Genomic DNA, 21,338 nt, shown 5'->3' with positions numbered 1-21,338 from the left:
GCGTGACCTACCAATCACAGCGTGTGTTACAGGCGTCGCCATCGTCTGCACGAATGATGCAACACGTGTGTATGTCGATAGAGATTCGATACTTCCTATGATATTTAAACATCGGAAATGATATAAAAGAATCAGATAGATGTTCAATATATGGTCGAAATAGTCACCTAGAGAAAGTGATCTAGGCCTGTGAATCTCATACAAAGGAGCCTGTTTCGTTTGTTTACGTGAGCAGTAATAGCCAATATGGCTGATGAACAATCCGCAGCTGTTCAGAACATGAGTATCGGCGATGGCCTGGACAAGACTCAGGAAGAGGATTTCGTTGATCCGTGGAATGTTGCAAGTTCATCTGCGAAGGGAATCGATTACGATAAATTGATAGGTGAGTTGTACCAGAGACCGTAACTTATAGTCCATTGTATTGTGTACGTTTTTAATTTTTCGTTCAAAAAATTTGGAGATTTGCATCTGTATGTATTTTTACATACTATAGAGGCTACTCAACATAAAAACCAATGTTTCCAATTTTTGGGGTCCATAGTTTGCGAATAAATGACGCTCAAACTTGACCACTTGATGCCAGGGTAAATGACAGCAATAATGACTAGTTGTAGGTAAATATTATGAAAATGAGTTATCTCCCCTTGTGACATTGACCTTTCAAGTCAACATGGCCGAGACAACTCTGACAAGAAGAGTTTTTCCATCATCAAGGAAGGCTTATCATCAACCAAGACTTGCTGAAATTCATCTAAATAGGTGAGTGAATATTTATAGAATATTATGACGCGTGCTATCTATGTTGGTTTATTGATAATTATTGAGAAATTGAATGGCAATGATTTCTTCATAATAACATGACTGACAACATAGGCTTGATCTGTTTCATTAAAAGTATATTGCAACCATTTGCTACATGTTAAACTTAACTAGAAATGCTTCCTAGCGTATATTCAGTTTCAGGAAATTTCAATTTTAGTGTAAACTATTCTATTTAGCTCAAGTTATGCTACATAAAAGTTATATGCTGTCTGATACCTTGGGGCCCGTTTAGGGATTCAGTATAATTATTTTTGTTAAATATTGCAATTATTCTTGTTTCTTAAATTTTTCATAGATAATTTATATACTTTACGTAGCATGCCAATCTTTTAAAAGTACATGTAATAATTTTATATGCTTGCATTAAAAACAATTTTCAATACATCCTTAAAAGGGCCCCACTGCAATGGTCTGTGCATGTCACATATTGTTGTGTCCAGACAACTAATTACTTTTGCTTGCAGACCTCAGATGATACGTTAAATATTTTGGTAATTTCACTTGCAAAATAAAACCCATAAGATATTGTAGTATACATGAAACATTTTTAGTAATGTTTTCCTAACAACTATGAATAATAGCAAATTCTAGTATGAAGACTTGAAATGAATTTTTTTACTAAAGAGCACAAACACTTTTTAAAAATATTTCTGGACATATATTTTTAATAAAGGATGTTTGATTATAAAACAAACAAAAAATACTATTTCTATTTTCTTCTATTTTTACTTTATGATCAGTATTGTTTGTTTCAGGAAAGTTTCAACCTAAATGATGATATCATTACCACAGCTTGGGCAAGTGAGTCAGAAGATATCAACATCAGTCACTACAGATTGGAATCTTTGTATTCTGTGCCAAAAGAATGCCCATCATGGATCATCCATACCAGTATCCCAACCAAGATTTTATTCTTACGACCGCTTACTCCATGTTTTGTTTGAACGAGCGAATGTCCATGATGGTGAATATACTAGTATATGGCGAAGACTTGAAGGCTGTGACAGAGAGACTTTATCATCTCACAGTGCTGCCTGGCATCGGACTTGCTACTCCAATGCTACCAACAGCGATCAAATACAGCGAGCACGAGACAGGACACAGAAAGGAATACTTGATGATTCCACACCTTCAAAAAAGAGAGGCCGTAAAAGGAAAGGAACAGATCTCCATGAGGAAACATCCACACCATTTACACGGTCGTCTACAATGCCATTGGTCAAGGACTTGTGCTTCTTTTGCCAGGAAGAGGACAGACAGCCACTTTTTAATGTCAGGACCTTAAATGCTGGGGAAGATTTAAGATATGCCGTTGAAATTTCAAACAATCCTGCCTTAAAGACCAGACTTTATTCATCAATCTCTCCTAGTGATGCCCATTCCATTGATGTAAGATACCACAAAAACTGCTGGACTACAAATGTATTTCATGTTTTCGCCAGGAAGCCCACAAAGAAAACAAGCGATCTGAATCTGGACATCAAAGTGCCTGTTTAACCGAACTTATTAATCTGGTATGTAGACAGACAGACAACAAGGCCTATCTGTCAATGGGAGATATTGAAGTTACATATATCAACATGCTGGGAGGTATAGACTGCTTGTCTGACCATGTACCTACTTATTCCAGGCAGTGGCTGAAAGATAGGATACTTACAGAATTACCATCCGTCAGATCTGTTCAGCAAAAAGACCGAAGACAACCGGCTGTTCTCTACTCCCCTGAAGCCTGCGAGAAAGAGATGGTGCATGCTGCAATTGAAAACGACCAGGGCATGGACAACATGAAGGTTATATACAAGTCAGCACAGCTTGTACGAAAGAGTATAGAAGCCTTTGACAGAGATGACAAAATAAACAATCCCCTATCTGTTACAAGTAACATTAATGACGTCCCAATCGAGCTGTACACTCTGATACGCTGGATGATGGTGGGAACTGTTGAAAACCTTCAGAATGAAGCAATAGCCAGCGTTGTTGACAGAACAGTACTGACTGTATGCCAGAACATAATGTACGGTTTCAAGTCAAGAAGACAAGTTAAATATACACAGAAAAGAGAATGTGAAACATTCAGATCTCACAATGGAAGAGAAAATCCTCAAATAATAGGATTAGGCCTTACAGTCCACCATGACACAAGAAACAAGATGATCATGGATCTACTCAGTGCACACAACTATTGCATTCCATACAGACGTTCTCTAATGTTGGAAACAGCTCTGGCCAATGCAGTTGTGAAGAACACCAGACAGTTCCAAGGGTTATATGTTCCACCATTTCTGAGGAAAGGTTCCTTTGTCTTTTTTGCTGTGACAACACAGACTTTGATGAGGACACTCATGATGGCAAAGGCACCACACATGGGACTATTACTGCTGTATATCAGAGCACTGGAGCAACTGGACAGCAGATATCACCACCCCTTGAGATCACTGAAGCAAACAGTCTCTCTGTGGCTCCCTACCATACCAAGATGCTTCACTGTGAAAAACCAAATCCAAGAAACCATCCACATTCAAAAGACAAAGAATTTATAACCAACAAAGCAGGTATTGGAAAGTCATATCACTTGACACACTTTGGCTGGGTTGTTGCTTCCATGATAGCCAGAACAGATGATGAGAAAGAAGCTAGCATGATTCCTGGATGGGCTGGCTACATGTCTTTGTTGTCAGAGAGACAATCAACAACTAGAGTTGGTGCCCTACCACTCCTTCCAGAAGTAGCACATGAATGGTCTACACTGCTCACTGTCATATTGCAAGCTAAGAAGTTGAAAGAACTAGCAGTTGGAAATGAACATCCTACAGTCATCACATTTGACATGACCCTTTATGAGAAGGTAATCAAACTCCTAGATGCTAAGCCTGAACTGAAAGAAAACATTGTGCCACGACTGGGAGAACTGCATGTTGTCATGGCTGCGCTGAGAGCTTTAGGCACGTCCATAGAAACCTCTGGCATTGATGATGCATGGATGGAAGCTGATGTCTTTGGCCCCACAACAACAAGACAGGTTCTTACATGTACGCATTACAAACGTTGTCTGCGGGCTCATATGTATACCTACATGGCACTCTATGAATTAGCATTGCAAGAGTTCTTCAAGGATTATCCTCAACTTCAAGAAGTTTGTGTGGAAACAGCAGCTGAAATCGAAAGGGCATGCAGGAAGACTGATAAATCATCAAAGGCTAAAATTGTCAAAGATGAACATTCTAATGGTCAAATTCAGAATGAAGAAGTCATGGAATCATTTCTGAAATGGGAGACTGAGAAATCAAAGAATGCTATGTTCAAATCACTGATGAATTATCTACATCGAGTTGAGACAATTCTGTTCTTCATAGCAGCTTCTCGCAATGCAGATCTGAAGCTTCATCTTGAGGCTGGAGAAGAACTGAGCGGATTATTCTTTGCTATGGACCGACTCAAGTACAAACGACTGTGGCCCCGATATATTGCTGACATGCATGCCCTGAAGATCGACTTCCCCGAGACTTGGAAGGAGTTTGAAGCTGGAAACATATCAGTTACAAAGAAAGACATTCCATTTACATCCATAGGAGCTGATCATGCATGTGAACATCTGAACAGATTAATGAAAGTTCACTCAGGCTTGATTGGTATCTCAAACAATTCCAATGCCAGGCAGCATTTCTTTTTGGCCTCTCCAGAACTCTCTCGTCTTGCTAGTGAGTACAAAAGTCAGTTTCATCAAGAGGCAAAAGATATGGAAGAACATCATGACCTTTCACCAGGAGTCATTTGTCGGGATCACACTGCAGTTGACAAGATCAAATCTGCTGTTCTGGATCATGGTAATCCATTTGCTTTTGAAGGTGACAAGATCTTTAACTTAATGACGCATGCCTATGTCCCTGAAGAGTTTGTGTCTCAGATCCTACACATTGATGAAACAGGAAAGAAGCTCTATGAAGAGTACGTGTCTCAACGAATCAACGGGCCAGTGAGTCTTTGGGCACCAGTGAAGAGGGAAAACAACAAGATGTACATGTCAGGATGCCAAAAGCAAACAGTTCGTCTCCGAGATAAGAATGTGGATCTCAGAGAAACAAAAGATTTGTATGGAAGGCTGATGGTTCTTGCCAGATCAAGTAGAGACATTGACTTGAAACAAGCAATTGGTAACTTTGAGTTCACACTGACTCCAAGGTCACTGTTTTCACCAAGTGGATTGCTGTTACCATGCACTGACAAGTCCAAGTTGATCAGCAGTCTTACAAAGTTTGTAAATGAAGAAGCAATGAACTATGAAGCAAGTCAGCCAGAGAACACAGTTGATGACAGTGACACAGAACAAAATCAAACCTTCAACAACATCCCAAGAAAAATTGCTGTTATAGATGGGATGGTTGTACTTCAGAAGATGACAAAGTTACCAAATACAGTGGAAACAGTTGAAGATCTCAGTCAGTGCTTCGATGACAGAGTGATGAACCTGGCAAGAGGGTTTGATGAGGTCATACTTGCTTTTGACACATACAAGCAAGATTCCCTCAAATCTGCAACAAGAGAAAAGAGACGCCAAGGAAGAGATCCTATTCAGTACCAAATTAGAGATGACACCAGAATCAAGCACATCAAGTTAAATCGTTTTCTGTCTCATGACCAAACAAAAGCTGATCTGACAGACTACCTCGCAGAAAAGACACTGGAGTATAATGCTGATTCGTCTCAAACCATTATTGCATCTGCATCCGGCTGTACCAGGAGCAACAGAGACTTGGAGTTTGAAGCTAACAATCATGAAGAAGCTGACACACTCATGATATATCTTGCTATTTCAGCTTCACAGCGCAATCCAAGGAACTCGCAGTTGACAATCTTCTCTCCTGACACTGATGTCCTTGTTTTGACCATTGCAAATTACAGCAGTCTCCTGGAAAACACAACACTCTCAATGGACTCAAATGTTCTTCCAATAAAGCCTCTTTGGACAGCCCTAGGTGTGAAGAAATCATCAGCTTTGCCAGCCTTCCATGCCTTCACAGGAGCTGACAATACAGGCAGATTTTCCCGAGTAGGAAAAGCAACATGGTTTCAGAAATACTTGAAAACGGATGATGATATTGTTAATGCTTTCCTTGTGCTGACTACAAGTGATGAACTCTGTGACCAAATAATTTCAACATTGGCCAGATTTGTATGCAGTGTTTACTGTCCAAAAGGCCTCTCTGTGACAGATATTCCAGAGCTCAGATGGTATCTCTTCTGCAAACATATGGCAGAGAGTGACAAGCTACCACCAACACTGGGTGCTCTAAAGCAGCACATTCTGAGGGTTCATATTCAAGCTTATGTGTGGGGTCAAGCCAATATCGCCCATCAGATCCAATTAGATCCACTTCAACATGGATTCCATAAGGACAAAGATAACCGGATCCAACCAACAACAATGGATGTTCTCCCAGCCCCCAAAGCTATTATTGAGATGTTGAGGTGTCAGTGTAGGAAAGACTGTTTGACCCAAAGATGTACATGTCGATCAAACAACTTGTCATGTACAGAACTCTGCCTCTGCACCTGAGTGTGTGGGAACGACGATGACACAAATATGTCAACTAATGATGGTGATGACAGCAATGACATGTTTGATGACTCTCTGTGAATATGATATCAAGACACATATCAAGAATTGTGACTTTATTATTCAAGACTTCAAGGGACCTATTTTGGTGTAAAGTGACTATGACAATTCTATGTGACATTTTGAAAATTTAAATGCCAAGGCATTGATACAGATGGCTCTTATGTTGCTGAGTTGCTGGAGAAACATATAACCATAGGTAATTATTGGATAAATGACAGTTTTTAAGGGGTCATATGATAATTAAGGTACAATATATTCTTAAACAATTTTACTTTGTGATAGACAGTTGTAACGTATAGGATTCTATCCACACTACTGATAATATTGCAAAATCCAACTAAGATATTAGAAAAGTTGAGGTAGTTTTTTGTTAAGAATGTGAAATCATTACCTTAAGCATGTCTAAATTACATATGAGTAAGCATAATATCACATATAAACAATTAAATGACAAAATAAACACCTCAGAAGCCTTAGACTTGACAAATATGGGCAAAAATGGCCGCCATCTTGAAATCCAAGATGGCCGCCAAATGAATGATGGGAAAATTTGGAAACATTGGTTTTCTTCATCTGTACATTGAAAGCTTTCAGAATATGTATAGTTTTGCTAATCTCCAATTTTTTTCAACAAAAGTACATAAGGAACTGGACTATTACATTAGATTGATATTGATCATGATAAAAAACTCAAAGTATCGGAAAACAGCCCATCTATTTTTTTTATCATGTTTAGATACATTTGAAATAATAGATCTAGTACTTTGTCTCAAAACTAGCAACAACGCTGTCAACAACCTGGTCAAGTAAACAGTAAAACATAAACACGATCAATTTGAACAAACAAATTGGATTAATGTCATGAGAGTTAGTTACTATATAGTATTTATTGTTCACTACACCAAACTTACCATCTGTTTAGTTTGGCCTCGATCATGTCTATGGATCGTTGTTGTTGTTGTTGTTGTTGTATTAGGTGTTTAAGAGGTCGCCTTAGGCAATTTCGGCTGATCTGTCCCTCTTTGGGACTCCTGTGTGTGAGAAGGGTTCACATATCTATTATGAGTTCGGTGTTCACATAATTTCTGTTTTTGCATTGATATGATTTCTATTTTCTTATATTGATATGATTTCATTTTTATCCTTGGGTGCTCTGTTTATATAGGTTCGAGCAGCTGTCCATCTCTCAGAAATAGAGTTAGTTTGGCTTCGCCATTGCATCTCTTGGCTTTAGGAGATCTATGACAGATAGCGGATCAAACTGCAATTCTTGTTTTAGCCTGGGCTGGGGCATGGTCTTGACATTCTAGTAACACGTGGTCAATGGTTTCAGTCTGATTGCAAGATGAACAAACCTTGTCATTGTGCTTTCTGTGACCAAGTCTGAGGCGTGAGATAGCAATTTCAATTTTCCTTTCATTTGAGTATGAGTTTGGCTTTTGTTGGACCTTGGGTTGAATTTTGTATAGCCATCTGCCGATCTTACTTGCGCCCCATTCGGCTTGCCATCTTTCTGCTATGGAGGCTTTGATTTTGATTTTTATCTCTAGTTTACTAAAGGGAATAGGCTGTATATCCGCTTTGTCTAGAGCTAGCTTCGCCAGTGAGTCTGCTTTTTCATTTCCATGAATATCTATGTGAGAGGGGATCCAACACAGCTCCACCTGTTGCCCTTGGTCCGATAGTTTTGTATATTCGTATAGAATATTGTTGACTGTGTTTGGCCTGGAGTTTGAGTTTCTGCCACTGATGGCCTGAAGTGCACTTAGCGAGTCTGATAGGACAACTGCCTTTGCTTCCGGGAGTTCCGGTATGAGTTTGAGTGCATGATGAATTGCCTCCAATTCAGCCGTGAATACTGACTGACCATCAGGCAAGCGAACTGAATGTGCTTGGGGTTTGGAGCTGTGGATATGGATCCCGTAACCAACACTGTTGTTGATAGGATTCTTGGATCCATCAGTGTATATATGGGCCCAGCTGTCCCAGGTAGTTTGAATTTTAGTGATAGCTACTGATCGTAGTAGGGTTGGGTTTTCTCTTTTAGTGGCTTCTGATGTTAAAGCAGTGTCAACTTTGGGAGTTTTTAAAGTCCAGGGAGGGTGTAACCCTTTGTAGTGACTTTATGGAGGCTGAATGTCATCGCAATTGTGACTTCGAATGAGTTCACGTACTAATATCCCAGATGGCTTTAGTGAGGGATTTTTACGAGCTAGGGCTTCATCTCGAGTGTTTTTGTCTTGCCATATCTTTTTAACCAAAGGGTTTGATGTTCGTCCCCAGAACGATAATATTGTCTGCTCTCTTCTTAGTTTCAATGGGAGTTCTCCCGTTTCTACTTGTAGTGCTTCTAGTGAGGTGCCTGTCGCTGCGCCTGTGGCTAGCATTAAGGCTTTGTATTGTATTCTGTCTAGGCGCCTCAAGACAGTATTTGATGCTGAAGGAAAAGCCTCACAACCATAGTCAATTTTTGATCTGATAAGAGCTTTGTAGAGGTCCAGCTGAGTGTCCCTCGATGTGCCCCAAGATGTGCCTGAAATTGCCCGTAATACGTTCAGGTTTTTTTTACATCTGTTTTCGACATATTCTATATGCTTGCGCCAAGTGAGGTGTTGATCAAGGATCATCCCAAGAAATATTGCAGATTTTTCGAATTTGATAGGTTTGCCTTTTATGGAGACACGGGGTATCATAGCATCTATCCCCCGGTGTTTGAATAGAACTCCAACAGTTTTTTCACTTGGAAGGGTGAATCCCCATTGCACCATTGATCTACTCCGTCCAGGGCTGACTGGAGTTTTTTTCTGATTTGTGAAATATCTCTGTGCTTTACCCATATTGCTCCGTCATCAGCGAACTTAGAAGTTTGGGTAGGAGAGTTGACATGGTCAAAAAGATCATTGATCATGATATTAAACAGGGTTTGGCTTATAATGCTGCCTTGTGGCATGCCATTGTCCAGTGCCATAGGATCCGATCAATTGTTCCCTATTTTAACTGATAGCGACCTGTCTTGCAGGAAGCTGTCTATGAAGTTTGCCATGTTCCCTTCTACTCCATTTTGTGCTAGTTTTGAGAGGAGTCCGTCATGCCATACCATGTCGAAGGCTTTGCTGAAGTCCAGAAATACTGCGTCTAGGTATTGTCTGTTTAATTGAGCTTTTTTTATTTCATTTTCCAGTCTTAGAATATGATCTAGACACGAGTGTCCCTTCCTGAAGCCACTTTGGTCAGGTTTTATGTGGTTGCCAGTTTCAAGGTGATGCATGAGCCTTTTTGTAACCATGGCTTCCATGGATCACATTTCAGTTGGGATTATGCACTAACATGACTACTGCAGTAGGGGCAAAATGTAATGACAAAATTCCAACTTAGCATGGGTGAATGTTCTTAGAAATCATAAGAATTGTGGGTGCCCTAGAATAAAATACTACAGACAACAATAATTTGTACACTGATGTCCATTATATTTCTTTCATTCTACTTGCCAAAGGAAAACACTAAATGTATGTGACAGACTATGACAGAAAGTTTCAGCCTAAATACTGTATATGAGAACAAATATGATACACTTGGGGTAATTTGTTCATGGACATGTCCAGTTGATGAACAAAACAAAGGAGAGACAGATCCTTCGTTTAGTTTTATCCTTTTGACAAATGGTAGACTAACATCTAGTCTCTGAAATGAGGGGGCACGGGTGGCCCAGTCGTCTAAGGTAGAAGAAAGATATGGTAAAATCCATTATGAACAATGATGAACATGAAGAAAGCATCTTGTTTATATTCTACTCAACTTTTGATAGGGATAGTCAGATATGTCATTTTATTTAAATATATACTTGACATATTATGACAATCAATTTTGTGTATCATGGAAAGATAAAAACCATCCCTGTCCAAAGTGAAGTAACATACATCTCTTGTTTGTGAGATATCATGACATCACCATGATCACCATGTTAATACCTCTTCATATTTATTGGTCTTGTTATCAGTGAAATACAGGTTCTCTACAAAATCTTAACATTAGTTATTAGCTATATATATGTTTATATATATATACCATGAATACTCAACCCAAAAAATTGGTGATTTTGGGGATATTTTTTAAAACTTTATGTTCAGTCTTAATGACAACAAATATCCCCCAATTATTCATGAATCCTAATTGTTTTTGTTCAGTACCTTAACATGAATTCAGAATATTGTTTAATTCATATTTTGATTCCCATTTGGAAATATTAATGACACTTGCTACAGATTTGTAGTTGAATATCGACCTCTGAGCAGGTCTAGACAAATCCCTGGATGATGTGCTTCCATTTGGTGGGCCATTTGTTCAGTGAATTATTATTATGATTGTTTATTGACATTCTTTTTCCAGTGAAATTTGGAAGCTCAAAGATTGACCAGGCACTCATTGACAAAATGGAGAGAGTAACGGGGAAACCGGTCCATCATTTTATTCGAAGGGGAATTTTCTTCTCTCACAGGTAAAGGGAGACATCTTTGGAGATGATAGATTTCCAGTATTAAAAACAACTTCCATGTCTAAATGTACTACAAGTTGTTCATAACACAAATCTGGACTTAAAAAACTGCTAAAGTTTCTTATTAGTACATTAAATACTTCATAGCTGATGAACTGTGAAGATCCGGGGTAGAATAGGTCTTCAGCAACCCATGCTTGCCGTATCAGGCAACTATGCTTGTCGTAAGAGGCGACTCACGGGCGACTCATCGGAATGGGTGGTCAGGCTCGCTGACTTGGGTTGACGCATGTCAATTGTATCCCAATTGCGTGGATCGATGCTCATGATATCAATCACTGGAATGTCTGGTCCAGACTTGACAAGCAAACAAACAAATCGTAATCATAAACATAACAAAAGAGTTATTTGTCCCAGTTCTTATTAATAACACATGTATATGATTTTTGTCAACTGCTGTTGTCATAATTGTTTTGGTTTTTTGGTTGTTTCTAAATTGGAAGTTTTTATGCACGACTTTGATCTTGAAGATACTAAACACTATCTATAGAAATAATTTTAAAATGTTTTCTGTGTGGCACATTATTAGGAAAACAAATGACATCGGAAAAACAACAATATGAATTTGGTCTACATAATTTATATCATGTATATGGTCAGTGTTTGTTTGATTTGAAACCAGAGCACAATACTATGAATAGATTTGAAAGTTATGTCCAATAAGGTCGTCATCAGTCTTTTAGCATGTTTAGTATTGTGAATTTCATTTATGATTTTTCACCATGTTGAAGCTTGTTGAGATTCTACCTGTCAGTTTACCATGTATAATATCTTGATCATTCCAGGGATTTGCACCAAGTATTGGAAATGTATGAGAAAAAGAAACCGTTCTACCTGTACACTGGCCGCGGACCATCATCAGAGGCCATGCATTTGGGTCATCTCATACCATTTGTCATTACAAAGTAAGTCCAAATTTCATTTGGCTGAATAATCCCAAGTGGGATTATCCCAAAACATGAAGTGGAAGGGAATATAGGAATGGGTGCTGTCCGTCCTTCCGTCCATCTGTCTGTCACGTTTCATATCCAGAGCTGGTCACAAAAATCATGAGTGATGTCTTAACTACACTTTGCAAATGGATAGGTTTTAGTGGTGAACTGGTGCCTTTTGATAGTTTGGGATTTTTGAAAAAATTATCTTTCGAGTTCCATGGCATTGACTTTTTTTACTTAGACTCAAAATGGCGGTAGTGCTCCACACAACCGGACATGTCATATTGGCAGGGTATATGAGTATTTCTTGCTTGTTTGTAGTTAGTCAAGATGATGTTTTATTTTATTATGTTGATAATGTTATGATTGAGATAATGTTATGATCATGGTGTGGCAGGGTTGCATAGTGGTTTGGGTGTTTGCTTTGGATTTCTAATCTTGGTTGGATTATCCACAGGGAAACAAAATTAACTAATCAAATATGTCAAGCTCATTCTTGATGTTCCCTCTTGGAAAGTAGCTGGACTATTGCTTAAAGCTTGTAAAACCAATCACTCACTCCCCGCATTCCCGTGTGTGTAGGTGGCTACAGGAAACGTTCGATGTCCCGCTGGTTGTGCAGCTGACAGATGATGAGAAGTTCCTGTGGAAGGATTTCACAATTGAAGAGGCAAACAGGCTGGCGTATGAAAACACTAAGGATATTATAGCTTGCGGATTTGACCCAGAGAAGACGTTCATCTTCAGTGATTTTGAATATATTGGGTAATAATACTGACCTTATTCTTCCCAGTAATCGTCATTGAAAAGTTTCTCTGTCCTCATGGACCTTGTCAACAGTTTCAAAAACATACTTTGTGTATGGTGCTATGATCTAACGGTCTTTACGTGCATAACAGGACAAGAACAAGATTCAATATTTACATAGACTTTGTAAGCTCTAGTTTATGTTTATATACTGTTTAAAAGAAGTTAAAGAACACTCTATTTTTTCATATGACTATAGTAAATCTATCATGTCATTACAGATTGACTATGACAAATTAACTAATAACATGATGAAATAACTGTTCTTAAACTTCTTATGAGTAGGATACATTGATTCTTTTGTAGAGGAAAATTCCCTATAAGCATGATAAGTATGGAATGCAGTACTGTGTTTCAATATGTTTGAATATGTCAAATAGTTATCAAAGTCATTTGGATTCCGTCATGTTATTTACCTTGATAAACCAATTCAAATGCATGTCATGTTTCTTCAACAGGAACAGCAGAGGGTTTTACAGGAACATGTGTCGGTTTCAAAAGTTGGTCACATTTAACCAGGTGAAGGGCTGTTTTGGTTTCGGTGACAGTGACTGCATTGGGAAGATCAGCTTCCCTTCCATCCAGGCTGCTCCAAGCTTCAGCTCCTCCTTTCCGGACATCTTCAACGGGAAGAGCAACGTCCCCTGTCTGATCCCCTGCGCTATTGACCAGGTGAGTTCTCCCTGTCTGATCCCCTGCGCTATTGACCAGGTGAGTTCTCCCTGCCTTATCCCCTGTACTATTGACAAGGTGAGTTCTCCCTTGTCTGATCCCCTGTGCTATTGACCAGGTGAGTTCTCTCTTGTTTGATCCCCTGGGCTATTGACCAGGTGAGTTCTCCCTGTCTGATCCCCTGCACTATTGACAAGGTGAGTTCTCCCTTGTCTGATCCCCTGGGCTATTGACCAGGTGAGTTCTCCCTGTCTGATCCCCTGCACTATTGACCAGGTGAGTTCTCCCTTGTTTGATCCCCTGGGCTATTGACCAGGTGAGTTCTCCCTTGTTTGATCCCCCGCACTATTAACCAGGTGAGTTCTCCCTTGTTTGATCCCCTGGGCTATTGACCAGGTGAGTTCTCCCTTGTTTGATCCCCTGGGCTATTGACCAGGTGAGTTCTCCCTTGTCTGATCCTGTGTGCTATTGACCAGGTGAGTTCTCCCTTGTTTGATCCCCTGGGCTATTGACCAGGTGAGTTCTCCCTATCTGATCCCCTGCACTATTGACCAGGTGAGTTCTCCCTGTCTGATCCCCTGCACTATTGACCAGGTGAGTTCTCCCTTGTCTGATCCCCTGGGCTATTGACCAGGTGAGTTCTCCCTGTCTGATCCCCTGCACTATTGACCAGGTGAGTTCTCCCTTGTCTGATCCCCTGGGCTATTGACCAGGTGAGTTCTCCCTGTCTGATCCCCTGGGCTATTGACCAGGTGAGTTCTCCCTGTCTGATCCCCTGCACTATTAACCAGGTGAGTTCTCCCTGTCTGATCCCCTGGGCTATTGACCAGGTGAGTTCTCCCTTGTCTGATCCCCTGCACTATTGACCAGGTGAGTTCTCCCTTGTCTGATCCCCTGGGCTATTGACCAGGTGAGTTCTCCCTGTCTGATCCCCTGCACTATTGACCAGGTGAGTTCTCCCTTGTCTGATCCCCTGGGCTATTGACCAGGTGAGTTCTCCCTGTCTGATCCCCTGCACTATCGACCAGGTGAGTTCTCCCTTGTCTGATCCCCTGGGCTATTGACCAGGTGAGTTCTCCCCTGTCTGATCCCCTGCACTATTGACCAGGTGAGTTCTCCCTTGTCTGATCCCCTGGGCTATTGACCAGGTGAGTTCTCCCTTGTCTGATCCCCTGGGCTATTGACCAGGTGAGTTCTCCTTGCCTTATCCCCTGGGCTATTGACCAGGTGAGTTCTCCCTTGTCTGATCCCCTGGGCTATTGACCAGGTGAGTTCTCCCTTGTCTGATCCCCTGGGCTATCGACCAGGTGAGAGCTCCCCCTTTCCTCAACATTGATCACTATATGGCTGAAATAATGCTGATGTGACATTAAATTAACTCTCCTACTTAAATCGGCCCTTATGCAACCTCGTCCTTCTAATTTTTGATCATGTTAATATTCACTAAATGTTTGCAGGATCCCTATTTCCGAATGACGAGGGATGTAGCACCGAGGATGGGATGTATGAAGCCGGCTCTGATGCACTCCATGTTTTTCCCTGCACTGCAAGGAGCTCAAAGCAAGATGAGTGCCAGTGACGCCAACTCCTCTATATTCCTGACAGACACAGACAAACAGATCAAGACAAAGGTGACAAATGTTAAGATGTCTCTTAAAGTCCTACATATTACTCTATCAACCCCACAGTATGTTTGACGCCCCTCTAGAAACCATCATTCATATGACTGTGTTAACTCCACAGTACAATACATTGGAATGCAAAATTCAGACATTATTGCAGTGTATTGTTATCTGAAAGTAAATACTTGTTAAGTAGAGGTGCAGAGTATCACAAGTATACCACAATATGAAATACTAATGAATACGTATCACATTATGTTTGGAAAAATACCGGTATATTGCATTTTTCAATATCATGAATATATGTTGGGCATAGCTTACACAAGCAAAACATTGAGTTGAAGTAATGAAATACAGAAATCAGCATCAGATTGCTGTGATCGAAAAAGCGAAACTCGTCGCGACCGGCTTCCTTTTCTGTAAATCTTGAAAATAATCTCCAAATTAATATGACTGTTGTCCCTTAGACAAAAATGTGACTCAATATCAATGCAACTCCCCCCACCCCATTCCCAGTGGGATGACACATTACCTTAATCCAATCAAATAGCAAATAGCACCACTTATTAGCACTACGTAAAGCACTTCTGTAAAAAACAATTAACAGTTTATATGTTTATTCTGTTGACTGGCGTGAGGGAAGTTGAAGGGCAATAAAATAATTGAACTAACAACAGTTCACTGATTGGTATGCGGAGAAGGTGTCAACAAATTTGAAATGGAGTGGTCAATGCTGCCTAGTTTGACACAAGTGGGTAGAACTCTTGACCCCAGCAGTTATAACTCACTGGATGCCTATTGTGTAATTCCTATTCTTTGAATGACGTTGTTATATACTTGTTACAACTGCTGCTCAATAAACCGTGTTTGTGTTTATATTCAAGCTGGTATTTTCCACTATCCAACGTGTGCAGTATGGCCATCTTATTATTGATAGTCATTTTGCAGACATAAATGCGTCATTTAATTAATGCGAACAAAGACCACTTGCATTTTTTGCATTTAACTCACACTCATGTTAATTTCAAGATTTACAGTATATAATGTGTATATTGCGCATGTTGCGACAATAGCAACATCCAACAAATTGGCAGGGGATTACTAAGTTGTTACAAATTTGTGGGGGAGTTCGGATGTACGGGTCCTTTTTATTCAGATTCATAACAAATTATACATAAAAGAATGCATGCAGTATCTTGTGGTACATACCGTATAGCAATACATGAATCATTAGTGCAATAAATTGCAATACGAAAGACAGGCAATTACGATTCACTATCTTTACGTGTGATTGACGTGTAAATACAGTTATTTCTTGTCTATATTCACCATGTCTATGTTCACAGTCTAAATTACTGCTGAATAAGGCAACATTCAACCCTTCCATTTTCATGCCAAAAAAGCAACACCAGTTGTGATTGTAAGCATGGTAACATACATCTTGCTGGGGCAAGGGAGTTAACTGACTATAAATGTGGAAACTTGACTTTTATAGTCAGTTAACTCCCTTGCTGTAAGTAGATGGGTAAAATGGGTCTTATGAGGTGCATTTATAATCACTGATACTGGCTTTAATAATTAACTGAAAGATTTTCTTGTCATGCATTCTTGTGTATTAGCTGTCACATGTCGTATATGGTTTGTTTTCTCCTCATGGACAGATCAACAAGTATGCATTCTCTGGAGGTCAGACAACAGTAGAGGAGCATCGAGAAAAGGGAGGAGACTGCAGTGTTGACGTGTCCTACCAGTACCTTACATTCTTCTTGGAGGATGATGCCAGACTAGAAGAAATAAAACAAGTCAGTATCCTTTGTTTTTACATTATGCATGTTTGTTAAGGCTCTGTTTGTCAAAATGCATCATGATTATATGATTTAAGATATTATTGATATTGAAGCTTTTTTAGGAGGCGTAGATGGCCCAGTCGTGTTAGGCACTGCAATTTGGTGTGCAGAATTGTGTCCCTTTGGTGAGCCAGACACCTTTGATCAGGGAGATTCCTCTATGGGCTAGTAGCTAGAATGACACCTCACTGGATCGATCCCAAAAGACGTTAAAAGATGGTACTTCTTGTTACCCTGTCTGAGCCTCAGCATATAGGGGATGAAAAAGGACTTGTCATTTCGGAGTCGGTATACTGTGTCTGAGTTGGGCATGTTAAATCTTTGGCATAAACTCAATGGGCAAGCACAATAAAAACGTCATAAGTCCGGACTGGTGCAAACAGCCGCCACACAGGTGTATAACTAGTGTAAATACCACCACCATACCACATACCCTCCCACAGCATTAACTAGAGTAATATGAAAGAATTTGAGTAGAATGATATGACTCATTATCCCAATCAAAGGTTGAGTCCTATAACCATTATTTGTACCCATGTACTGCAGGGTGGAATACGTCTGGAGTAGCCCTTGCTTGTCATGGGAGCAGACTATTAATTGTGGATAGAGTGGTCTCAAGGGCTGCATAGATGAATGCAAATTGAATGTAAACATCATTGTTTTGTCTGATTCAGACTTGATTTTAATAGGGTATTTATATATACTACTCAAAAGAAGTTAAAGCTTTATCTTCTTTTGAGTAGTATAGAATAAGGCCACTTCTATTGGGGATAGAATAGGGCCATCATAGCATAGAGCTATGCATGCATTGATAATTCATCTTCCCGAGGCAAGGGCGTTAACTGACTATGAAAGTCCAGTTTCCACCCTTGCCGAACTAGGCTGGAATTTCCAGGCACGATCGTAGTGCCACCAGTGGCTATTATGAGTTATGTCCCTTCTATGTTCCTCCTAGTGACCAGTCAGATTCCATCTCTCATATCACTTGCATTTCTTTAAAGAAAAAATGGCCTCACCTGGTGAAGACGATCTGATCGATAATCAAGATCTCTATTTTAATAAAATGGGTCTTACCTTGCCAAGTGCATAAAATCATGTGAGCACCTTGATTAAAAACATGAAAGAATCTGTAAAATATCTATCGAAACATTGAAATCCATGTTGTTTACAAACCAAATGTCCTGTTCGTTACGCGATTTTGATTGGACTATGCATAGACTATGTTAGTCCAGCCAAAATGTAACTCCATAATTGCAGCCATATTCGCAAGGGTGGAAAGTGGTTTTTATATTCAGTTAACTCCCTTGCCACGGGAAGATGTGATATTTAGGTTTAATGAATGCATTTTTTCATTAAAATAATCGATTCAAATAAATTTTTGAATGAGTTTGTGTGAGAGGTACTTTGACAATGTTGTTTTCTCTTTCAGGGTTATTCCAGTGGTCAGATTTTAACAGGAGAGCTGAAAAAGGAACTGATTACAATTTTACAGAAACTAATAGGAGAACATCGAGAAAGGAGGGCCAAGATCACAGATGATGACATCAAGCGGTTCATGAAACCAAGGAAGCTCAAATATGATTACTGACACATAGGTTTAACACGGTGCACTCACATGAACTGATTGAAATGGTCATTGAATATTGATGACAAATGATGAAAATGTGATTATTTTGATATTTATTTAGGGATGTATCCTCCCATCCTGCCATTAGTCAGTAAGCTGAAAACAACAAACCAGCATAATGTACTACCCATGTAACATGCTGTCTCAGTCCCATAAATTAGTATGCTGTGGCCTTCGATGACTTTATACTAGAACACTTCTTTTCTCAAAATGCTCAATTATTTAGTAGATTAATTTTCAAAAATATAAAATGTTCACGTTAGTCTGGATTATCTGCTGAAATAGGTAATTATTTGTTTTATGTGGGATAACATTATACTGGTTCAGGTGTTTTTTCCAAACATCGGACAAGCAAGAAACAATTTATGGGGAACAATAACATCATAATGATATCAAAACTTCTATGAGAGTAGTCTATGACTGTTATAGGTCTTTCATATGAAAACAGATGGCATTTGACCGACATAGCATATTCCAACTTATGCAGTCCTGTCTATATGGTGTTCAGCTGTTGCGATATGTGTATGGTGCATTCAGTCCCGGACCTGAGTCGAGAAAGTAACAAATGGGAGATAACTCTTCCGAAAACCACAGACTAGACTTTCACTGCCTGCAGCTGAGCACGATGGGATATGTGGTGTTCATGGTGTTAGCACTTTTTCCACAGGTCTAGCCTCTACTTTGCGCTATGGTCTCAACACCAATCTCTACTGGAACAAATATTATCAATAACAACTTCAACAGGAACTAAAGGTCCAACACAAGCTTTTGCTGGAACTGTAGTATCAATACCAGCCTCTACAGGAACTATAGTTACAACATCAGACTCTACAGGAACTATAGTTACAACACCAGACTCTAATGGAACTATAGTTACGACATCAGCCTCATCAGGAACTAAAGTTACGACACCAGCCTCTTCAGGAACTATAGTTACGACACCAGCCTCTTCAGGAACTATAGTTACGACACCAGCCTCTTCAGGAACTATAGTTACGACACCAGCCTCTTCAGGAACTATAGTTACAACACCAGCCTCTTTAGGAACTATAGGCCCAAAAGCTGTGGGCAATTAGCAGGGTACTGCCCAAGGATGATTCTACCACATTTACTTATCACTCCAAAATGTAATAGTCGAAGTCTAAATAAATGCCGATCATTTTGTCTTTGGTTATGTAAACCAAGCTTGTTTCCAGTTCAGATGAACATATGAAACAAGTGTTAGAATGTAACAATATGTTGTAAATATTTACACACAAATATTTCAATGTTGTATTGCTGTTACCAGCATCACCACTCCTCAACCACTGCGAATACTGACTACACCACAAGACTAAATTCACTATCTCACTCACTCTTACAATAAATGTTTAATTTTTCATTCCTTTGTTTAAATGTGATAAATGTTTCATGAATTGAAGTTGGAGTCATTGTTTCAGTTCATTATTTGTGACCTCAGTCTTTCAGGAGATGATGTGCTCATCCTATTGGTGACAAAGCATGAAGACCTACTGATTTCACTTGTCGGGAGGCTATTGTAACACAACGGTAGTCACTTATTGTCAACAGTTGAACGCTTTGGTAGAGGTCCTGCTTTTCACATGTTTTAGACAGTGTTTCAAGTGAGGGGACACGGGTGGCCCAGTCGTCTAAGGTGCCGCGATTCACTGTGCAGAGTTGCGTCCCTTGGCCGCGCCAGAAACCTATGATTGTGGGTTCGAATCCTGGTATGCCCCGATTATGTTTCTAGGTTTTTCAGCACCATACCCGTGCTCGTGGGTTTCACTGAAGTGGTAAACGTCTGAGACCTGCATTACTTCGGGCTTTCCTCCCACGCCGTGATATAACTGGAATACTGTTAAAAGCGGTGTTAAACCCAACTCACTCACCTTTCAAGTGATTGATTGCGTTGTACCCCGATGGTGTGGATGTGAGCTCATCCACTGGACTGCCTGGTCTTCATGCAAATATTTACATGGAGCTGGATGTCGAATATTGCTGACTGTCTTTAACATCATTCAAAAGTTGTGATCTAACTGCTATACTGTTCAAAACAGTGTTAAACCAGTTATAGAAACTAACAATTTTATTCCACTAGTAGTTATTATGATAGCATATACCAAAACCCCTACAAATGGTAAATGTCTACTCTTCCTCAGGATACGTCAACTATTGGGCAGTTTGGCAAGGACTATGGGACTAGTGCCAATGTCAAACATTAGTTAAAACATCACTCACTCAATGAATGAAGTACGATTAATGTTTGAATGAGGACTTATTTCATGTTTTCACCACGTTCCTATATTCATTATGCATCTGTACAGTGCTGACCTCTGTGGTCAAGTGGATTGAGCTGCTGCCCAAAGAGATGGTGGTTTGAACCCAACAACATTTAAAGATGATGCTTGTTGTTACCCTGCCTTGCCCTCGGCAAAAAACAAGGACTGGTGGGCTGGTGGGCTCGGAGTCAGTGTACCGTGTTTGAGTGAGGGATTCATGTTAAACTGCGACATGGTATCTCAGTGGGCCAGCACTTTGAAACTGACACTATTCCGGACTAGTATGAGTAGCCACGCACACTCATGTGCATGCACATCACTCGTGCAAGAATCTCGAACACAACTATCAACCCCATTTGGCCTCACCTCCTGTACACTGCTCGGTACAGTACACAGGGTCTGATGGGTCCATGTACACTCTGATCACTCCTGTACATAAAGTACAAACTGAAGATATCTGTATTATTACTGACAACATTAATCTAATTCACTTAAATGGAATTTTCATTATTTGATTCAATTGTCAGGAATATATATAATCAACAAACCACTTGC

At 39.8% G+C, this 21,338-nt stretch overlaps 1 protein-coding gene across 1 annotated transcript; it reads left to right on the top strand.

Moving 5' to 3' along the window:
• Positions 1-37: 37 nt before the first annotated feature.
• On the top strand, positions 38-19,924 carry LOC124123595 (tryptophan--tRNA ligase, cytoplasmic-like). The gene is made up of 8 exons (XM_046486803.2): positions 38-385; positions 10,829-10,937; positions 11,780-11,899; positions 12,512-12,694; positions 13,195-13,408; positions 14,866-15,039; positions 16,692-16,832; positions 18,307-19,924. The coding sequence occupies exons 1-8, from the start codon at positions 247-249 to the stop codon at positions 18,463-18,465; spliced, it is 1,239 nt and encodes a 412-aa protein (XP_046342759.2). The 5' UTR covers positions 38-246; the 3' UTR covers positions 18,466-19,924.
• Positions 19,925-21,338: the final 1,414 nt, after the last annotated feature.

The sequence above is a fragment of the Haliotis rufescens genome, unplaced genomic scaffold, assembly GCF_023055435.1.
Source record: "Haliotis rufescens isolate VD_foot unplaced genomic scaffold, xgHalRufe1.0.p SCAF_3, whole genome shotgun sequence".
In the NCBI taxonomy this organism is placed as follows: Eukaryota; Metazoa; Mollusca; class Gastropoda; order Lepetellida; family Haliotidae; genus Haliotis; species Haliotis rufescens.
Note: the sequence above shows the minus strand (reverse complement) of the source record. Positions and strands in the feature narration are given on the sequence as shown.

Coding starts and splice junctions, on each gene's coding strand:
- LOC124123595 (XM_046486803.2), top strand. CDS start 247: ATGGCTGATGAACAATCCGCAGCTGTTCAGAACATGAGTATCGGCGAT. Junction 11,900..12,511: donor ATACCATTTGTCATTACAAA/GTAAGTCCAAAT, acceptor CCGTGTGTGTAG/GTGGCTACAGGAAACGTTCG. Junction 15,040..16,691: donor ACAAACAGATCAAGACAAAG/GTGACAAATGTT, acceptor CCTCATGGACAG/ATCAACAAGTATGCATTCTC.